Here is a 19,776-nt window from a genome sequence, read left to right as displayed (position 1 = left end):
CACTCATCTTCTCTCGTGGTCAAAAAAACCCTTATCTCTCTCCGTTATGCAGAACCTCAGTGCAGCCTCCACTGCGACACAATTAAATCAGATTTAACCTTGTTCGTGGCAGAAGCTCCCGTCCCGTCCCTTACTGGTCCTCTGCCAGCTACCACCAGCAGCCACCTGATCATCCTTTAATGAAGCTGTCTCTCACACCGTCTCACCGTATCTGCAAACCTCTGGGCGTCGTGTTAATGCCTTTTAATAAAAGCATCAGATCAGAGTGCATGGGTGAAATGAAACTTCCCCACAGACAAGACAGACAGCAGTGCACAGTTCTGGGTTATTACACAGGGCAGGTACAAAGTAGTGTAGGTGTCATGTTACCAGTCTTGTTGTGCTTTGCCCCTGTGTGTCTTATCCTTGGACACACACACACACACACACACACACACATGCAACCTCTACATCCAAAAAGAGGAGGTGGTGGGGAACGCACTGCGGTCACTATGGGCAACCACGGCCACTGCAAGTCAGATTATCTCTCCACCAGTCATGTTTTGATGCACTGGCAATGAAGTCTGGCTGCAAGGCAAGATAACCAGGGCCTTTCACCATGGTAATGAACCATATTGGACCATCATCACTTCCCGCTGCCATGGCAACAGCCTTGGCTCCCTATAGGCCACTACATCATACAGTATATGGCTGAAAGAAGAAAGAAAGAAAAAAAAAACAGGGTATTTGTCTCGCTGTGTTAAATAGTAGGAAGCATGATGGGTTTAAAGAGCTGAATGTAGATGGAGCATGTATGTAAGTAGGCTGCATATCCAGAATGTGCATGTGGCTGCTTCTTCCGCCGAGTTTAATTGTGATTTAACTAAATTATGAAATACGAGCACAACTCAAATGAGACATGATAACACATCTGTTTCTGGTCTTATCTAAATTGATGGATGTGCAGCTCCTTTCTATTGGTTTAACTAGTGGGTGGATTTTTTTTTTAAAGAAAAAAGACTGTGCTGTGCATTAGTTTCTTTGTGAATATCATTAAATCACATGGAGCTCTTCCCAGTGTGAGCTCCAACAGGTGGACATGACGGTGGATCGGAGGCTGACGCTGATTTATCAAGCGTGAGAATAGAGAACTCACTCCCTCTAGTGGTCGTTTCTCGTCACAGCACACTGAGGTTCCTCTGAGACAAACTACAAGCCGGTGGCTCCCTCATGTGGACACATCTGCAAACATGCTGGTTCTTACCACGTGGGACGATTACAGTAGGTTATCTGACTACGTTTTTCTTTTTTTTCCCACAATGTTTTATTATTTGCAAATATAATGAGGTTTAACAAACGCATGGCATAAATTCATTGAACATTGAACAGACCAGGGGTTACTACAGTACAGTTCATTGCCAGTCCTTTAAAAAAGTCAAATTAAATGCAGTTTTCAACAGGTTGAGAGTCTTTGCAGCTTTGACAATGACTCATGAAAATATGCTTTTATGACCCAAAAAGACAAAAAAAGTTTCACCATAAATAAAAATTAATTGAGAGAATTTTTTATCAATGCTGTGATCAGTGAGGCTATAAATTGTGAATTTGATCATTGGTTCCATTTAATTCTAAAAGAAAAATGAACCAAAATAAGAATAAATGTTATAATTATTTGGAAGAGTGTGTTTTAAAGATCAGAGGTGAAGTGATATAAGCATCTGAACTTTGTTGGAGTTGGAGGTGCGAGAGGAGAGGAAGTGTGACATCCTCCCCTCGGCTGCTGAGGATGGGTGGGGTCCAACCACTTCCCACATCATACTTCTGACATGAAGCACCTCTTTAACCTTGTGGTCGGGGCTTCTCTACCTTGTTCTCATAAACAAAACACACAAGACGCACACACACACAGTCACACTCATATAATCACCCTGAGGCGCAGGGGAAAGAAACTCACACACTCACTCACGGCCTTGGGGCTGCGTTGTTTGAAAGAGTGAAGTGAAACTGGGCTACGAGGCATGTGTCAATCCCACTGTGTACCGTAGCTACAGTACAGTATGTGTGTGTATACGTGTGCTCTCAAATTAAAGGGATAGTTCACCCAAAATTTAAATTTCACTCATTATCTACTCACCCTCATGTCGACTAAGGGCTGGGAGAAGTTTCAGAGTCCTCCGTGGCTTCTCTGAGTTACAGGGGGTCTCGGCGTAGCAGTGCATGTCCATATAACGGTTGCAAATGGATACCAACTGTCTTTGTAACAAAAAGACACACCAAAAAACATCCAAATACCTCCATGCTGCTCGTATGTAATGTCCGTCTTGTATTGAAGCCCCAACATGAGAAGTTGTTCCGAAAAAATTAAATAAGTCTATATTTCAAGCTTGTTTGTAGCGGAAGCTCCTCTTCCTGGTTCGTCAAATTTGGACAAACCAGGGTCTGTCCCGGGAAGAGGAGCTTCGAGAAGCTTCCGCTACAAAACAAGCTTGAAAAATAGACTTTTTTTTTTTTTTTTCCGCGACAATTTCGCATTTCGGGACTTCAATACAAGACGGACATTACATACAAGCAGCATGGAGGTATTTGGATGTTTTTTGGTGTGTCTTTTTGTCATGAAGACAGTTGGTATCCATTTGCAACCGTTATATGGACATGCCGAGCCCCCCTGTAACTCAGAGAAGCCACGGAGGACTCTGAAACTTCTCCCAGCCCTTAGTCGACATGAGGGTGAGTAGATAATGAGTGAAATTTAAATTTTGGGTGAACTATCCCTTTAACCCCGGCTTTCACCTGGGGCAAATAAACCCTGTCTGAAATCCTGTCCTCCATTAGCAATGCTCTGCTTCCCTCCCTGCCTCTGCCTGCAGGCTCGTATCAGCTTAGGTAATAGACTGTAACTGTGTGTACTCTATATCAACAACTGCTTCCAATAAGCAAAACACAATAAAGCTGACAGCTCATTAAAGCTGCATACAACCTCCCTGTGACTAATCATTGCTTCTTCTCTCTACGTGCAGCAGAGCAGAGCCTTGAGCTTTTAATAAGCCATCTCCTATACCTAAAGTCAATATGATACCGGCAGCAGACGTTTGGTCCTGTGTTTGTTCGACGGCCACAACTCGCCATCGTTCCCCGCAATATAGAGAGGGGCACCGGGAGATAGAGTAAATGCCAGGCTCCAGAAATAGCAGCAGCCCATTTGCTCTTTTCCATGATGCTGGCAGACAGATAACATTTACACCTGGCCCCACCACCAAACTGCAGGCTAGACAACGATAAGGGGAGGGGTCTTTTTTTTTTTTAAGAAGAAAAAGAAGAAGAAAGGTCCCTCCTCTTATCATGCTCTACTGCTCCTTTTCAAGAAGGCCTCTTTCATATTTTCTGAAAACCCATTTATCCCCTGACTCCAGTTCAATCTCAGCTTCGTTCTCATCCTGCCTGTCAGTCCACACAACAGTTCAACTAAGGTGGACTATAACTTATTTAACCCTTTTCTTATGTGTGAGAAAAAAATATCAAATCAAACATTACAGTGCAGAGTTTGATGTGGTTCCAAAGGGGATATTAAAGGGATAGTAGCATTTTTTTTAAAGTGGGGTTGTATGATCTACAAATAGCCCCTAAGTACTTTAATTGCAGTAGAAGACTCTCTGCACTCCTCCCGTTAGCAACGCCAGCCCATAGCCCTGCCCAGAGATTTACAACATACAGTGTTGTGAATGGACCCAAAGAAACGGCCTATTTTCGCGGCCTAAAATAGGTTTTACCTGAAAAAAAATACACAGTTCCATTGTTCGCTATAATATAATTTTTTCCAGCCCTTCAAAGTGCAGGAAAAACACAGTTTTGGACCTAACCAACTCACGTATCCCTCTGCCCAGGGTTAGCGCCCGCCGATCAGCAGTTAGTTAGGTCCAAATAAAAACCGCATTTTTCCTGCACTTTGAGGGGCTGAAAAAAATTATATTATAGCGAACAATGGAACTGTGTTTTTTTTTTCAGGTAAACTTTTAGGCCACGAAAATAGGCCGTTTCTTTGGGTCTGTTCGCAACACTGTATGTTGTAAATCTCTGGGCAGGGCTATGGGCTGGCGTTGCTAACGGGAGGAGTGCAGAGAGTCTTCTACTGCAATTAAAGTACTTAGGGGCTATTTGTAGATCATACAACCCCACTTTTAAAAAAATGCTACTATCCCTTTAACAGAAAAATAGTGAATTTATTGCTAAATTAGTCTAGAAATCAGATCAATCTATCACCCGGCTGCAGCCTTGTTCCTGAAAAGCAGAAAGGAAACACAACAGGTGTCTGTAGATCCGCATCACATAGCTGTCTGCAGCATGTCAGCGCGGACACACACAGTAAGATGTAAGCTGCAGCTCTGCTTGATCCAGGCAGAGAGTGGCAGACATGAGGTGCGGGGGGAGGACAGAAATAATGTATGACAAGTATCAACGTCTAATTAACAGCAGTGCAGGCTGCAGACTGTCTGGTGCAAACACACGCACACACGTTAAAGGGATTAGCCAACATTTTTTTTTTTATGTGTCTTGCCTCACTCCCGAGTCCATGACCAGCAGATAGACACCGTCCTTTCGACTGTGTATGCAGTAACAAGGGAGATACGGGCAGAGCTGGCGCACCGCTAATTAGCTTAGCTCAAACACTGGAAGGGCCGATCTTCGTCTCAGAGCTGACAAAACTCTCCGGTAAGGCATCTTGAGCAGTCAAATGCCGGTAACAGGACGAGATCGGTCAAAACGGAGGGTTCAAGCAAAGACGGTTTATTTTGGTTCAAGCTAGCTACATCGAGGGTAGTTAGGTTCCTATTTCAAAGTAAAAGCACAGATTCTATCGTCATGGTTTTCTGTAAAGGGCAACGGGTGTTTTATTTTGTGAAAGTATCCGAAAGTGCGTTGGTCACAATGGCTAGCTTGAGTAGCGCCGAATTTGTCTGAACAAAATTGTAAACAGCTGGTATTTAGATTATATTGTAACACAAATTAACGTCACACTGCTGATCTAAACGGCTACTTTCTCGCCTAAAAATGTTTGAAATGTCGATAAAGTGATATATTTACAGAGTTTAGAGCTAAAATGAAATCAGCTTCTGACAGCTGATTTCGGCTCGGGTAGGAGGCAGGCTAACACTACCTATGCACTTCCAGCGTTTGAGCTAAGCTAATTACGGGCGATACGGCTCTATCTCCCTTGTTACTGCACGCACAGTCGAAAGGATGGTGTCTATCTGCTTGTCATGGACTTGGAAGTGAGGCAAGACACGAAAAAAAAAAGTTGGTGTATTCCTTTAATAACATTGTGGAAGAAGAAGGCAGACGGATGGTTTCCAGTCACAAAATCGGCAGATAAAAAGAAAAATTGTGGTTGAATCTAAAAAATAAAATAACAAATAAAGTTTTATGTTCCGATAAATCCACTGTGGTCACGCAGCAGAAACAGCAGCTCAGACGTGTGATAGCTTTTCTTATAGAAACAGATTTAACCGTCAGGCTGATACCCCATGTATCCTCCTCACACAACAAAGCAATCATCTGATCTGTATCAGCGCTGACTGAAGGACTTCAAGCCTGAAACCATCAAATATCCTGAACTGTCTGTGCTTTATTACCTTCTGCTCCCATATGCTGAGTCCAACACTGCAGCACCACAATTCAACTTAGCTTTCCTCTTTACTTTACTTATTAAATTCTCTAATCCATCCTCGATCCCCTCCTGCCACGATACAGGATTTACATGCATTTTGCATCGTAGTGCACTGCACACACTGAGAAATCAACAGGTCTGCTGTTTAGAGACGCAAAGTGAAATCTACACTGGCACAAACGTCAGCCCTGTGAAATATTATCCCCTCTTAAAGGAGATTTGATTAATAGAGCAACTTGTACATAAAATAAAAGCAGCATAAGTGCTTCTCACCATAGATATCAGATCTTAAAGGAGCAAAAACTGTTTTATACTCAGCCACACAGTTTCTTAAAGAGTATTAACATTACAGTATATTAGAGCATTCACTATCTCATCAAATTCCTATAAAGCTCTCAAAAAGCAGTAAATGTCAGTATAAGACACATGTTTTGCTGCAAAATGCCACTCCAAAATGTGCATTATTGTATCAGAGCAGTCAAATCACATTAATTTTCCTGATACTAATAACTCTGCCACAATTAATAGATGTACCACGTTGTCTTACTGGTCATCTTGTGCAAAAGCAGAACATAGCCTATCTTCTGAAACTGAAACAGCAGTAGGCTGTTTACTGAACATGTTGCACAACTGAAAAGTAACTCCTGTGCAGATAAATCAACAGGTTTGATGCCACAGAAAGGGAAACTGAACATGCAGACAGTGTGAAATTACATAGAAGAGGTGCAGCGGTTACTCACCACAGTTTGCGGGGCATCGTTCGTCGCACAGTGTTAACAAGCTGGTCAGGTGCAACCTCTCCCCCTCTGACTGTGGGCTTCGTCCTGTCTCTCCTCTATTGTCCCTGTTTGTCCACTTATAATATTCATTTACCCTCCACCAACACCACTTCAAGACAAAGCAGATGCATGTGTTTGCTCACACACACATACACACACACACTTGGAGTACACACAGGTGTGATTATTCAGTTATTAATGAGGTGCTGTGTGTGTAGAGAGGGTGGATGGATCTCTTTGTAGTAACCGTGAGCAGAAGAGAGGAAGAGCAGGGCGGATTGGGGGATTAATGACAGAGGCGAGAGAGGAGGGAGAGAAAGTTGGAGCGAGGGAGGAATAAAGAGCTCACCGTGAACCGAGGGCAGGCAGGACAGACGAGGGAGAAGAGAACAAAATCAAATCCTCACATCTGTTGCCCTGCAGCCACAAACTTTGAAGTGAGCCATCCATCAGACGCTTTTGTTCCCTCAGCCTCCCACTTCCCCCTCACACCTTTCCCTTTTTGTCCTTCTCATCCTTGTTGGATGTATCCATCTCCCTGTGCAGTCCTCCCTCTACAACTTAGTTGCAGGAGTTTAGCAGAACAAACAACTGAGTAAAATGAGTCATCAATCATGAATATGACCAGCTGTGCATATTAGGGCTGAAAAACCGCAGCAGCCACGCCGCACCTACAGCGCTCGTGTTATACAAATGAAGAGTGAATAATGAGAGCAGCTGAAGGGAAAGTCCAAATATCTGTCTTTTAGTGTACTCTCCTTTTTGGCTAAGTCTGCCCTTCCTCCCCTTCAATACTACATCCCCACACGGAAAGAACCTATAGGTTTTAATATAGGTTTGAATATATGTGACATACATAAAATTGGCCGTTTCATATATACACATATATGCTAATATATGGTGCATATATGCTGTATATATGTAGCATATATGCACAGATAAACTGCATATAGGTTTCATATATGCGCATATATCCTCATGAGGATATATGATATATATATGCGCATATATGAAACCTATATGCAGTTTATCTGTGCATATATATTAGCATATATGCGTATATATGAAAACGGCCAATTTTATGTATGTCACCTATATTAAAACCTATAGGTTCTTTCCATGTGGGTCGACTATATTTACCGTACATGTACACCATATTCTGATTCTCAAGGGAATTTAAATCGAATGCAACTGGACTTGGTTATTTGTCCAGTTGCATTTAAATTTCCTTGAGACAACTATGACCTGGACAAATGAGAATATTCACAGGCCATATTCTTAAGTCCATACTCTGGTTCAGGCAGCCTAATATTCTGCATAAGGTGTTAGCTACAGGAATATTCTCATTGACATGTTAACCAGCATATTGTAGATAAGCCAGTGATGTCGTGTAGACACATTCTTTGTCTTTTTTTCTCCATCCAATCCAAACATTACATAATATCAATAACACTACAAAAAAAAAACTACAGCTGATATTTCTTGCCCTCCCCCCAAAATGACAACTCTTATTTGAATAGCCACATTTCCATTAGTTTACACACACACACACAAGTTCAGCAGCTCTGAAACAGGGCAACTGTTGAATAATCCTGTGAAAACTAAACCGTGGTATATAAAAAGTGTATAAAAGTCACAATAATGCTAAAGATTAGAATAATCACTCCTAATATGACCTTTTTCTCCACTAAGGTGTGTAAACTGCTGTTTACATGGCAATGTCTTATTAGGAAGATGATCTTATTCAGGTTCATATCAGAGTACTGCAGTGCATGTAAACACAGCTACTGTTTTATACATTTCAGAAAGGCATCATTAGCACTATATCATACTTCCATGTGCACTGAAGCTCTCAACAGATCATGAATAAGTCTCATTAATGATTGTTATACCGATTCCAACCAAGCCTGTCAGTACATCAAGCCTCCCACCACGTTGCATTTTGTGTAATCTTGCAAAACTCTGCAAAACACGTATATCTCTGATCCTCTCTTATCTGAGCTCGTCTCTGCATCGTTTTCTTACATCTAACACCTGAATCCGACAACACGCACAAACACACGTCAGTGCTGTTCAGCATCCGGGCACAGTCAGGAGCAGCTCAAGCAGGAGTCACGACGCACTCATTCATATTCAGAGCCACTCCAGAGTAGACGGTCTAATGACACCTGGCCAGGGACCGAGGGAGACATGCGTGAGAACGCCGCAGATAACAGATGAGTCTCTGAGTAATTTTTTTATTTTGGGAGCCAAGGCTTTATGTCTGAAACACATAGCTGACTACAAACCTGCCTTGTTTAGTATTTCATCAATACAGCCGCCAGAGTCCAAGTCCAGCATCTTAATCGTGTGTCTCATACGTATATTCATGTTGTTATCGGAGGGTTTGACTTTGACCAAAGACTCTGACCAACAGAAACTTCAGAGACCAAGTTTAAGAACAAACACTGTGATGAATCAAAACCTTTTAAAGCCTCAACATAAAACTCCCTCTACATCTTGAAATGTTGTTTATCTTATTATTCTGTAGAAATCCAAGAAAATCACTTATTCTCAAGGGTAAAAAAACAAAGATGAAGCTGCAGCCAGATCAGCTCCTAATTAACTCAGAATAAAACCCTGGATAGAAATGCTGCTTATCTACATTCCAAAAAATATATTCTTTCTTTCTCATCACATCTATCTGTAATTCAAACACTTAAATGGTTGTTTGTAAGAGAAGATGTTATAATGTTCCTCCCAGACAGCTTTTAGAAAGTGACAAATGGGCCAAGGCCAACTGGTGAGCATACTAATTCAAGTTGAAGGAAATGCATAATAGAGATAAGAGTTGATGTTTAACCCTATAATGTTTCTTCTGGTATGATAAGTAAACAGCTATTAATGCGAACTCTGGTCATGTAGCGATGTTGCAAACTCTTTTAAAGTGAGAAAATAAATCTGCCACAGCACAAAGATTTCAGAAAGATCATATTGGGTCATTTTCCCTGATTAAATAGCAGAATCCTGTCTTATTCATATTTTTTCTTTTAAATATGTGTGTTTTTATGATAAAATACTCTTGAAAATAAAGTTAAAAGTAAACTTTTTGCAGTTTCATTGAAACAACTGTGTTTCTCAATAGATGGTGCATGCAAGTCATGTCAAAAAGTAAATACAAGAGTGTTCAACAGGTTGCACAGTCATGACAGAGTCGGAGTGACGGTGGTGTTTATGTCCTTCCATCGGCTGGATATTGAGGGGTGTAGTATACAGATAGAGTTAATATAAACTGCCACACACACACTCACACACACACACGGAGGCCCTTCACCTCCCATCACTACGGCAACCTCCATTAGCGGGGTTTGCCGGTGGTTTGTTTCAACAAAGACAAGCTCCTCACACATAATAATATCCTCAAAGAACATCACACGAAGCAGGTACACAGCTGAGTAAATGATATTCACATTCGCTCTCCACTCCCATTCTGAATTCATTTGACTAAAGAGCTGCTACGTGCATCATCAAACAACCACTACGCAGCTCTTGCACAACTCAGAGTCTCCACATGTCAACATTTCTAGTGCTACTTCTTCTTTTTTGCAGCTTGAAAACATAACAGAAGCTCCAAATTACATGGTAGACATAATCACTTCTTGTTTTCAAAACAAAGACAGCGGCCACACCGAGAGTGAGCATCGGCATCAATCTAATGAAATCAAGCATCAACAAAGTAAGTGGTGGAGCAGCTTTGCAGATTAAAGTTTTCACTGTAGCATATGATCGATCAAATTTGACTTCTTACAGTGAAAGCAACATAATGTGGGAAAATGATTCCTCTGTGGTTGACAGATGGGACAGAAAAGGCCTATTGCACATGTCTAGTGTGGGTATGTGCCTGTGGAAGAAAATAAGAAGAACCAGAGGCGAGTCGGGGGAAGAAAGGGAAAAAAAAAAAAAGGTTTGAATTCATGTGGAGGGTTTTTGCTTTGTTGGTGGCGACGGGTGACTCACAACGCTGTTTTACAGAGCATCAGTGAGATGTGAGATCTGACAGGGCTGCAGACAGTCTGACACGATGCACCATTGTTCATCCCACTCTCATCCTGCCAGTGTAGGTCTGAACAACATGTCAGTAGAAAAACTGTGAAGTGCCTATTCAGAAAATCTACCCAGGAAGCACCATGAAGTCTGATGGGTAAAAAAAAACTTGCATGGATGCTGCTTATTGGAAAAACATTGTATATCAACCTTAAAGGGATAGTTCAACAGTTTGGCAAATTGGCCCATTGCCATAATCCCTATAGTCATAGCAGTAGGTTCGTTACCTTTAATTGTCGGTGAAAGCTATTTTTAGAACGGCGGAGCAGAGCCGTGAGCTGCTCAGAGCTACGCTACGGAGGCTAATGGGATTTCTTGGTTTCCCTCATCAAACTCATCAAATACACAATCCAACAACTCCAAAACGCTCTGGTGGACAAGTTGTGAGCTGCACATTCACCACGCTATGAGATAATAACACAACGTTACCAGTCAGAGTTGTTCTCTAGGTACATTCATGCAAAACTGCTGATGCGCGTCCCCGTCGGGGACAGTTTTTCATCAAGCAGTCTCTGCATTCGCCTAGAAAACACACTCCAAGCAGCTCGCAGCTCTGCTCCACCGTTCTAAAAATAGCTTGCACCGACAATTAAAGGTAACGAACCTACTGCTAAGACTATAGGGATTATGGCAATGGGCCAATTTGCCAAAATGTTGAACTATCCCTTCAATATTTAAAACTATAAGTCTAACTACAAGTAAATAGTTTGAACTGTGGTCCATCTGTTGTATTTTCACATGTAAGCTATATAGAAAAAAATTTATTTGCTCATTTCTTTTCTTGCCAGTATGTTTTTCGATGTGTGATTGATGCACGCTCTGACCTTTGGCCTGACCAACCAAGTTAAACCATCTCTGCTAACTGTTAGCACTCGGACAGAGCGGTCATGTTGTTATTTGAGCACATTCTTTTATGCCAAATGCAGTGAGGCCTTTGAGGGGTCCTGGACAAGATTTACCAGGGTGTATATGGTTAATATAGAGTAAAGGAACATTTGCATAAAGTCATATATTAGTCTATTATTTGAACACCTGAATAATTTGTGATTAATCAGGATTAAATATTTGAATCAACTGACAGCCCTAACCCTAATAGAAAGACATCATTGTTGATGATGTCTTTTGTTTTAGCTTTGATTGATATTCAATTTATATATGTTTTTACCTGTAAAATGAAATGTATACAGTAATCTATTCATACATTTTCTTCTCTCTCTCCCTCCTAAAGTACAGAGGAGTGTGAGTGTTATGAATCCTGTGGTTTGTCTGCACATCTTCAAGTAAAATGTCAAACAGTAAAAAGTCTGCAGTATCATCACAGCAAATCAATAGTTTGAGGTTTCACTTAAAATCAATCAACATGATGGAAAATAAGTGGAAATAGGGCTCAGGTTGCAAGAAGCTTTTACTGTAAGATCCCATGATGCAGCCTCAGTCTTCATTTTGTGAACCACTACACATCCGTGCTTCCCAGGAATTTTCTCCACAAGCACATTTACAGAAACGCTGGCCTTGTGTGACTCACTTAGACCAGAAGATGAACTTCTACCTGGTACTGAAATATGTTTGGGAAATGAAGAGTAGAAGCAGAAAAAAAAAAGGATTTAAAGAAGAACTTACCGAGATTTCAGGGCAGCCAAAGTGGACTTGTCGATCCTGGAGAGGGACAAAGACACACACACACACACACACAAGAGAGAGAGAGAGATACATTATTGATCACTTCCCTGATACAAATTGCTCACAAACAGCAATTAAATTCTTTGCTCCAAGTGTTCTTGTTTTACAGTAACAAGGATGCAAACACCGGAAGACTTGCAAATCGAGATGGTGAGGCTGAGGCGTGACATTCATGCATGGTGTAATTAATGGGTCCCATGAGTGCTGTGGCATTTTGAACAATGGTCATTAAATGTGTGATTGCTGCTCCTGTCACACTCCCATTCACTTGCACACAACCAGTGTGCAAGTGAAGTTTTAGGACAACTCTATTTTCCCATAGTCACTGGAATTTGGAAGTGTACTGTCTGAAATTAAAATAATGTCTTTTAAATCATTAATTTAAATCCATTTAGTTGATCTAGGGTTCCTCGATATTTCCTGCAGGACAGTGTTATCTATCTATCTATCTATCTATCTATCTATCTATCTATCTATCTATCTATCTATCTATCTATCTATCTATCTATCTATCTATCTATCTATCTATCTATCTATCTATCTATCTATCTATCTATCTATCTATCTATCAACACATCATCTAACACATCAGTTGGTGTTACTAGGGCTATAGGTTGTTGATCAGCATACATGTTGTGTAAACCATAAACCACAGACTTGCAATGAATTATAAACAGGAATATCAACATTTCTTAGGTGTAAAAAAGACAGTTATCAGTATTTTTGGTAGGGCTTGGAGAAATTAAGCTAACCAGGTCATGAAATCCCAAAATAAATGCACCAATTTCCATTAATTATCTAATTCATACAGAACAGATAAAGCCTGAAGCACAGTTAGTGTATAGCACAGATGAGTATCAGTGTGGAGTCAGTGGCAGGGACGATTTACAGCTGCTCAGACTGGTTGTAAGAAGCCTCGTGTTTATGCAGGCTTTATTCATGCTTCACTAAGAAGTGTTCATACTAACAACATGGAGAATCCGAGCGGGTAAAAATTCACAACTTTTCAGCTCACCTGCTGTTTACTGCTCATAATGGCAGCACATTAGGCATCTAACTGTGCATTTAAAATATCTGATTTTGTTCATCATCATTTGCATGTGTGTATGTGCAGTGCTCAGCGCTTAATTTAGATTATTGTAACATGCGTCACTAAGTAAGACATTCATTCCTTAATCTCATTAATTTGGAGGCTGAAGTGTGCAGAACACAGCCTGATGTGTTTCATGCAAATGCAACATTCAAAACAGATATATATATACACACACATACATGAACAAAGCGCACAAGTAAAGAGCGAGTGCTATTTTTACTTCACCAGCACCCAAACCTGCATGTTTTGAATATAATTTGAATGTTTCACCAGTGTTTTTTGAACGATATCATTGTGCAGTGCAGTGCGGTGCTGCGTCAGAGCAGCGGGAACAGACGCAGAGCAAAGAGGACTGAGGTGGTTCTGTGACGGTGCAGGTCATCTCATTAACCCGCTCTGGCCCCCGAGGTTCATACTGAGCTACAGTTTATACAAATGCTTGCGCGATGCATTTTAAAACATGTCAATCAGCAGAACTGCAGTAGAGCAGTTAGTTACACACCATGGTGACATCTTACTGCCTCGACAGTATCTGACGCCCTCTTTCATATTGTGATGCAGCTGTATATATCTCTGCTCTCACACGTTTCATCTCCACAAAGTTAAGACGACGCACCACCACCACCCACCTCACGTCTGAGTCATCCAACTGATCAAACCGTCGTCATGTGTATAAGCTTCATTCAAATTCAAATTCAAATTCAAAACAACTTCATTAATCCCACAAGGGGCAATTCATTTTGAGCAGCAGGTTGTCTTGGTTTATATGGCCTATGGCCCACAATAAATTGTCAATACAACACACATCAGACAACATAGAGCTTGGGATGGATGATAATATAAAAAAAAGCTTTTAAGGAATAAAGAATAGAATAAAATAAAAAACCCTATGAGGAATTTAAAAGTCTGAGTGCTGAGGGGACGAATGATTTAGAGAAGCGATTCGTTTTACACATAGGAAGGGCATAACGGCGCCCTGAAGGCAACAGAGCGAATTCACCCGCAAGGACATGGCTCGGGGAGGCTAAAATGCGCTCTGCTTTTTCTGAGGATTTGCTGGTTGCAAAAGGAACTTACATCTCTTAGTTTTACTCTGGTTACTCTCAGAGCAGGATTTAAATACTAGTCAGTTCTGTTTCTGTCCTTGACTGAAAGACAATGAAACCAACAAATAAACGAAAAACACACAAGGCTCTCAATAAATGCTTGATAAAAAAACGACAGAGTATAACAGGCCTGACAGAGAAAGAGTTTAGTTTCCTGAGAAGATGAATTCTCTGTTGTCCTCGCTTCACTATAAAATCTGTATTCACATCAAATTTGAGATGGTCGTCAAAAAAGGTCCCCAAGTATTTGTATGAGACAATTTCAACTTAGATATAAGATAATGATGGGAATAGTATAATTGTGTGTGTACCGTGTGTATGAACTATCTGCACACAATCTGCCCATGTGATAGCAAAAAAAAGAAACACGCTCATAGCTCAATGAATCTTCAGATACAAGTATTAATGCTACACAAGATGGTCTTCTACTGCGCCTAACTTTTTGAAACTGTTCACACAATCACAAAACTGAAAACTTGTATATAAACTTTCACAGTGAGGTCACAATGTGACTGTGCATGTGGATGGTTGATATAAATGACAATGGAAAAGTCCAGATGACACCAATACATTTGGATTCATCCTCAAACCCATGACGTTGAATGCGCTCTATGTTTTTTTTCCCCATTTACTATCATTGAGTTGAATATTACTGTAAGAAGGCACATTTATGTGTACACGTCATCTGTCTTGGCTGTATACAGAATGTAATCTGGTAAAGCCTTTAAAATCTTCTGAGTAATCCACTAGACAAGCTCTGCTTATGCTTTAAATTAGGATGAGTTTGCCTGCAGAACTGATTTATCCTGCTTAAAAAGTCTTTTCATCTCATATTCAGCCTTCAAGACATTTTTAAGAAGAAAAACCTCAGCCGATAAGATAATTCCACCTCTCTTTCTAATACCCGAAAAAAAGGGTATTCATTTTACAAACAGTCTTTATCGACTTTTGCATTTTTTTTTTTACATTATGATAATGAACAAAATGAATTGTTAAGAGGTTTTTCACAGTTTGTCAGTTTATTCGATTAGGTATGCTTAAGCTAACAGAGAAATTATCCTTTTGTCATCCTGGTACAGCTTGGTCATGGCCAAAGCAGCAGACTCTGACGTCCTGATCCTACGTTTTTCCCATAATGCAACTCAAGATTACTTAAGCAATATATCACGAACGGTTACCAATAATGGCAATATGGAAGAGGAATACGCAATCAATTTCATGTAGTTTTATTCAACCAGAAATAGCCTACATATTATCCAATAAAATAGCCCCACTGTGAAAAAAATAGCCCCACCTTTCTGGTGCATTTCATCTTTTCCTCTGCTTTTTTTTCAGGTGAAAGTCACTGCTCAATCCCCTCTAGCATTGTTAACCCTCCCCAGAGGTGAAAGTTCACCTTAAACATGTGAATTCAACTACTTTAGTCCATTTTTTAACATTGTAAAAACCAGGGCCGGCCCAAGCCTCCATGGGGCCCTAAGCAAAATCTTTATTTTGGTGCCCTCTATTACTGCCAATAATACTATTTCATTTTCATAATCTGTCATTATGAATCATCATATCCTGGCAGGTAACAGGTTTATGGTTTTTATTCTGAAATGGCACCAAATTCAGCTAAAATTGCAGCCTGCGGTTGATTTACATTTAGTATTTAAATTGATATAGTACTGGGATACTGAATGTCACCTAAAGGTCGACTAAAAGTTACAAAATAAACCAAAAGACAATGCATTTACTGTATGCATTGCACATATGCAACACATCATCAGCTCTTTAATTTTTTGGGGTTTTGCGACAGCAAAGTGCAACAACAATTTGAAATGTAACAACAATTAAGTTTCTCCAAGGGTCGACAGAAGTTACACACTACAATTTAAAAAAATGACTTGCCCTTTGGGGGCTCCTCAATGGTCACGGGACCCCAAGCAGGTGCTTATACTGCGTTCAAGACAACTCGGAAGTCGGAAAAAAACGAGCTCCGAGTTGTAAAAAATGAATTGAACGGCGTCGAACTCGGAAATTACAGGTCGGAAACTCGGGTATCATATCAGAGCTTCGACTTTCCGACTTGACGTCACGACAACATCAAAACATGGCAGCCCTCGTCTTAAACAGTTAGAATTTAGACATTTTAATTTGTTTGTTGAGGTTTGAATGCATATTTTTGTGTATTATTGCAGTAGCCTATATGAAATACGTTTATATTAAAGCAGAAGTAAGCGGAATGTTTAGTTAATATAAGTCTGAAATAGTTATATCTTCCGACAGCAATCACTTACATAGAGTGTTTGGTCTGAAACACGGGTCTGTCAGTCCCTCTGCTCTGCTGTAAGCCGAGGAGAAAACATTCCTTGTATCCTACAACCTTTATCCAATGAGGAGAGAGAACGGCATAAAGGGGCGGTCCTCTCTGTGTGTGCAGCCAAGGGATGCGCGTGAATGTGGTGACGTAGGGACGAGGGCGGAGACTGCTAACTCCATCATATGACAAGAAGTTAGCCAAAACCACCGGATCGCTTACTTCTGCTTTAAGTTGTGATTGCTGTATGGTGTGAAACTGCGGTCCTCATATGTGACGGAAATAACGTTTAACTGTTATCAAGGCTATAACATTATATGTGCACTCATCTGCAGCGTCTCCTCTCCTCCAAAATAAACATAATTTACTGCTGCATTTATTTTTCGTATTCAGCTATGAGCCACAATATGCCAAACTTCCTTCCTTCCTTCGTGAACGCAATGATGTCGGAAGTCGGAAATTTTTGAGTTGGGATTTCCGACCTCCGAGTTGTTATGAATGCAGCATTAGTTTGCTTATGTCTTGGGCCAGCTCTGGTAAAAACACAGACTGTCTTTTGCTATGGACTGCAACAGTCATGGATACATAACAACAACTTCCATTCATACCAGTCATACGTGCCTGACGCAGAGTAGACTTTAGAACCGTAGCCGTGGTATATGCTCATTATACCACGGTTAACAACCAATCATATTGCCAGATTTCACCTTTCCGTTATATAATTCTTGAATAATTCCCTCCAGAGCCGCATACAACCGTTGACGGGTGACAGAGTGCTAAAGAAATAGTCTCAGTTTTGTTTTCAGCTGTTATCTACCGAGCCTAACATGTAGGCCTAAAGTGGTGCTGATGATGAGCCTCTGTCTGTCTGCAGGTCACTCCAGTCGGTCTGGCAGGACTCGCTGCCTCGGCCCAGCTGGGAAGGTTAAGTGCTCTGAAGCGGCTCTTCAACGTCAGAACGAGAAGCAGCAGGGGAGCCAGCAACAAAAAAACACTGCATCCGAGTGTGTCGGTGCATTCAGAGCTAAATGGGCTCCCTGGCAGCTTCTTCTTCAGAGCTGCATCATGGGAACTTTTCTCCACCAATAGAGCAGGAAAAAACACACAACCAGAGAGAGAGAGCCACAGTGTCCACACACACACACACAGAGAGAGTCCCATAACGAGGGGGACAATGGCAGAAACAAAGCAGACTGTTATCCCTGACTGATTGTTATCCCTCCCTGAATGGAGACAGCACAGAGTGTAACTGTACCACCACACACACACACACACACACACACACACACACACACACACACACACACAGGGTTAGAGGTGTGATACAGAGGAGCAGACCAGGCCCTCCACCCATCCTTCCTTTTTAGATCAAAACTGCATATTTCTGTATCACACATACACACACGCCCATAACACCTGCAAACACACACTTCAGCAGAAACAATGCATGATTCAAACTCACTGCACACAGACATTATGATAATATGCACATTGATCACAAGCCATGTGCAAACATAATGCAATCTGTCACAAACACACAAACACACATTAGTGTCCAATGAAAAGAATTTAAACATACCATCCAAATCCTCCAAAGGACACGCTTCTCCTCCTCCTCAGCATTTTGTCAGACTGAACTTCTCAGCAGTCTCTCTCTCTCTCTCTCTCTCTCTCCCTCTCTTTCTCTCTGTCAGGCTCTCTCCTCTGGGGAATGTGTGCTCTGCTGTCAGTCTTTCTCTCTTCACTATGTACCGTTGCACTTTGTCTGTCTCTCTCTGGCCCCAGTCTCCCTATAACTCCCTCCTCCCACTTTCTCTCTCTCTCTTTCTTTTTCTCTCTCTGGTCTCGTCTGCTTTACTTCTTTCTTTTTATTCTGTTTTCTTTTGTTCACTTCTTTTTCTTCTTCTTTTTCTTCTTCTTCTTCCCCACCTGCCTCTCCAGAGCTGTCGTTCTCCCTTTCAGCCACTTGACCAGTCCAGCTACAGTACCTTCCTGAAAACAAACTGCTTGCTCTCTGGCTTTCACAGGCTGTTAAACACACACACACACACACACACACACACACACATCTGACTCCAACAGGTAGACTGAGGTGCGCACTGTACACACACACACACACAGACACACACAAACACACGTCTGCGGGGAGTAAGGGGGGTGGAGCAAGGTGGGGAGGGACCACAATCTCCCATCTGACCTTCTGTGTTTGTTTCCCACGCACGTTCTAATCTGCAGATGCACTAACGTTCAAATTCTTCAATAGCTGTTAATGATCTCAACCAGCTATGATGACACCTGTAGTCCGCCCGCATGACCACCACCAGGAAATGTGGCCACTTCCTGTGCTGTGTGTGCCACCCTCCCCTCGGTGAGTCTATACTGACTTACTATATACACACAGTGGTAGGCCTATATATGCAAAAACAACCCCGAACGGCCAGAGAAGATAAAAAAGATATCGCGAATACGATACACTACTCCGCTGCACATGAGATCTACGGCCTGATACATTAAAAATAACTCTGAGATCAGGTTTCAAGCCAAATGTTTCAAATGTCTTTTTCGTTTTGACATGGATTGTGCAGCCTGAAGGTCAGGTTCGCACAGGCCTGACTCACGATATTAAAAATACATTGCAGGAGTAACTTACGGGGGTTATGTGTTGAATGGAAAATCTGCCTTCATACAAGAGTGCAATATTCTGCTATTAAAAGAAAACACAAGCTCTGTGAACAGCTGTGTGGAAGGCTGCAACGTACGCACTGAAACCTCTCACGCTGTGACCAAAGGGAGTGTCCTTCCTCCTCCTCACTCCAGAGTTGACAGGTCGCACACTCTCAGAGTTAACGTTCAACACATAACTATCACCTACTGAAACAACTCAAGAGGTTTCAAGAAAACCTGTGTGTGTTTGTGGTAACTAAATTGTATGCTTCAGTGCTTCAGAGATATGTGGTTCTTTCAAAAATGTGTTTGCTGATGGAAACTTTATTTACTTAATATATTCAAATTCAATATATTTATAGCCATAGAAACTTATTGTGTTACTCAGGTGCTCTGTGCATTGTGAACACACCCTACTTGCCTGAAATGCT

At 41.3% G+C, this 19,776-nt stretch overlaps 1 protein-coding gene across 4 annotated transcripts in view; it reads right to left on the bottom strand.

Annotated features, from left to right (window-relative positions):
- rap1gap2a (RAP1 GTPase activating protein 2a) overlaps positions 1-19,776 on the bottom strand; it is a 136,289-nt gene that overhangs the window by 96,641 nt on the left and 19,872 nt on the right. For 2 of the 4 annotated variants that reach the window (XM_085794858.1, XM_085794860.1), the window contains exons 1-2: positions 18,261-18,529; positions 12,124-12,159 (exon numbers count right to left, since the gene is read on the bottom strand). In XM_085794858.1, the coding sequence (XP_085650984.1) occupies positions 12,124-12,159; positions 18,261-18,304 (80 nt within the window). In that variant the 5' untranslated portion in view covers positions 18,305-18,529. Of the gene's footprint in view, positions 1-6,381; positions 6,402-12,123; positions 12,160-18,260; positions 18,530-19,776 lie in introns of those variants that run through there. The other 2 variants (XM_085794859.1, XM_085794861.1) reach the window with 2 other exon arrangements.

This window comes from Trachurus japonicus, chromosome 13 (assembly GCF_045865225.1).
Source record: "Trachurus japonicus isolate A0001 chromosome 13, Traja_1.0".
NCBI lineage: Eukaryota > Metazoa > Chordata > Actinopteri > Carangiformes > Carangidae > Trachurus > Trachurus japonicus.
This window is presented reverse-complemented; position numbering and strand designations above follow the sequence as displayed.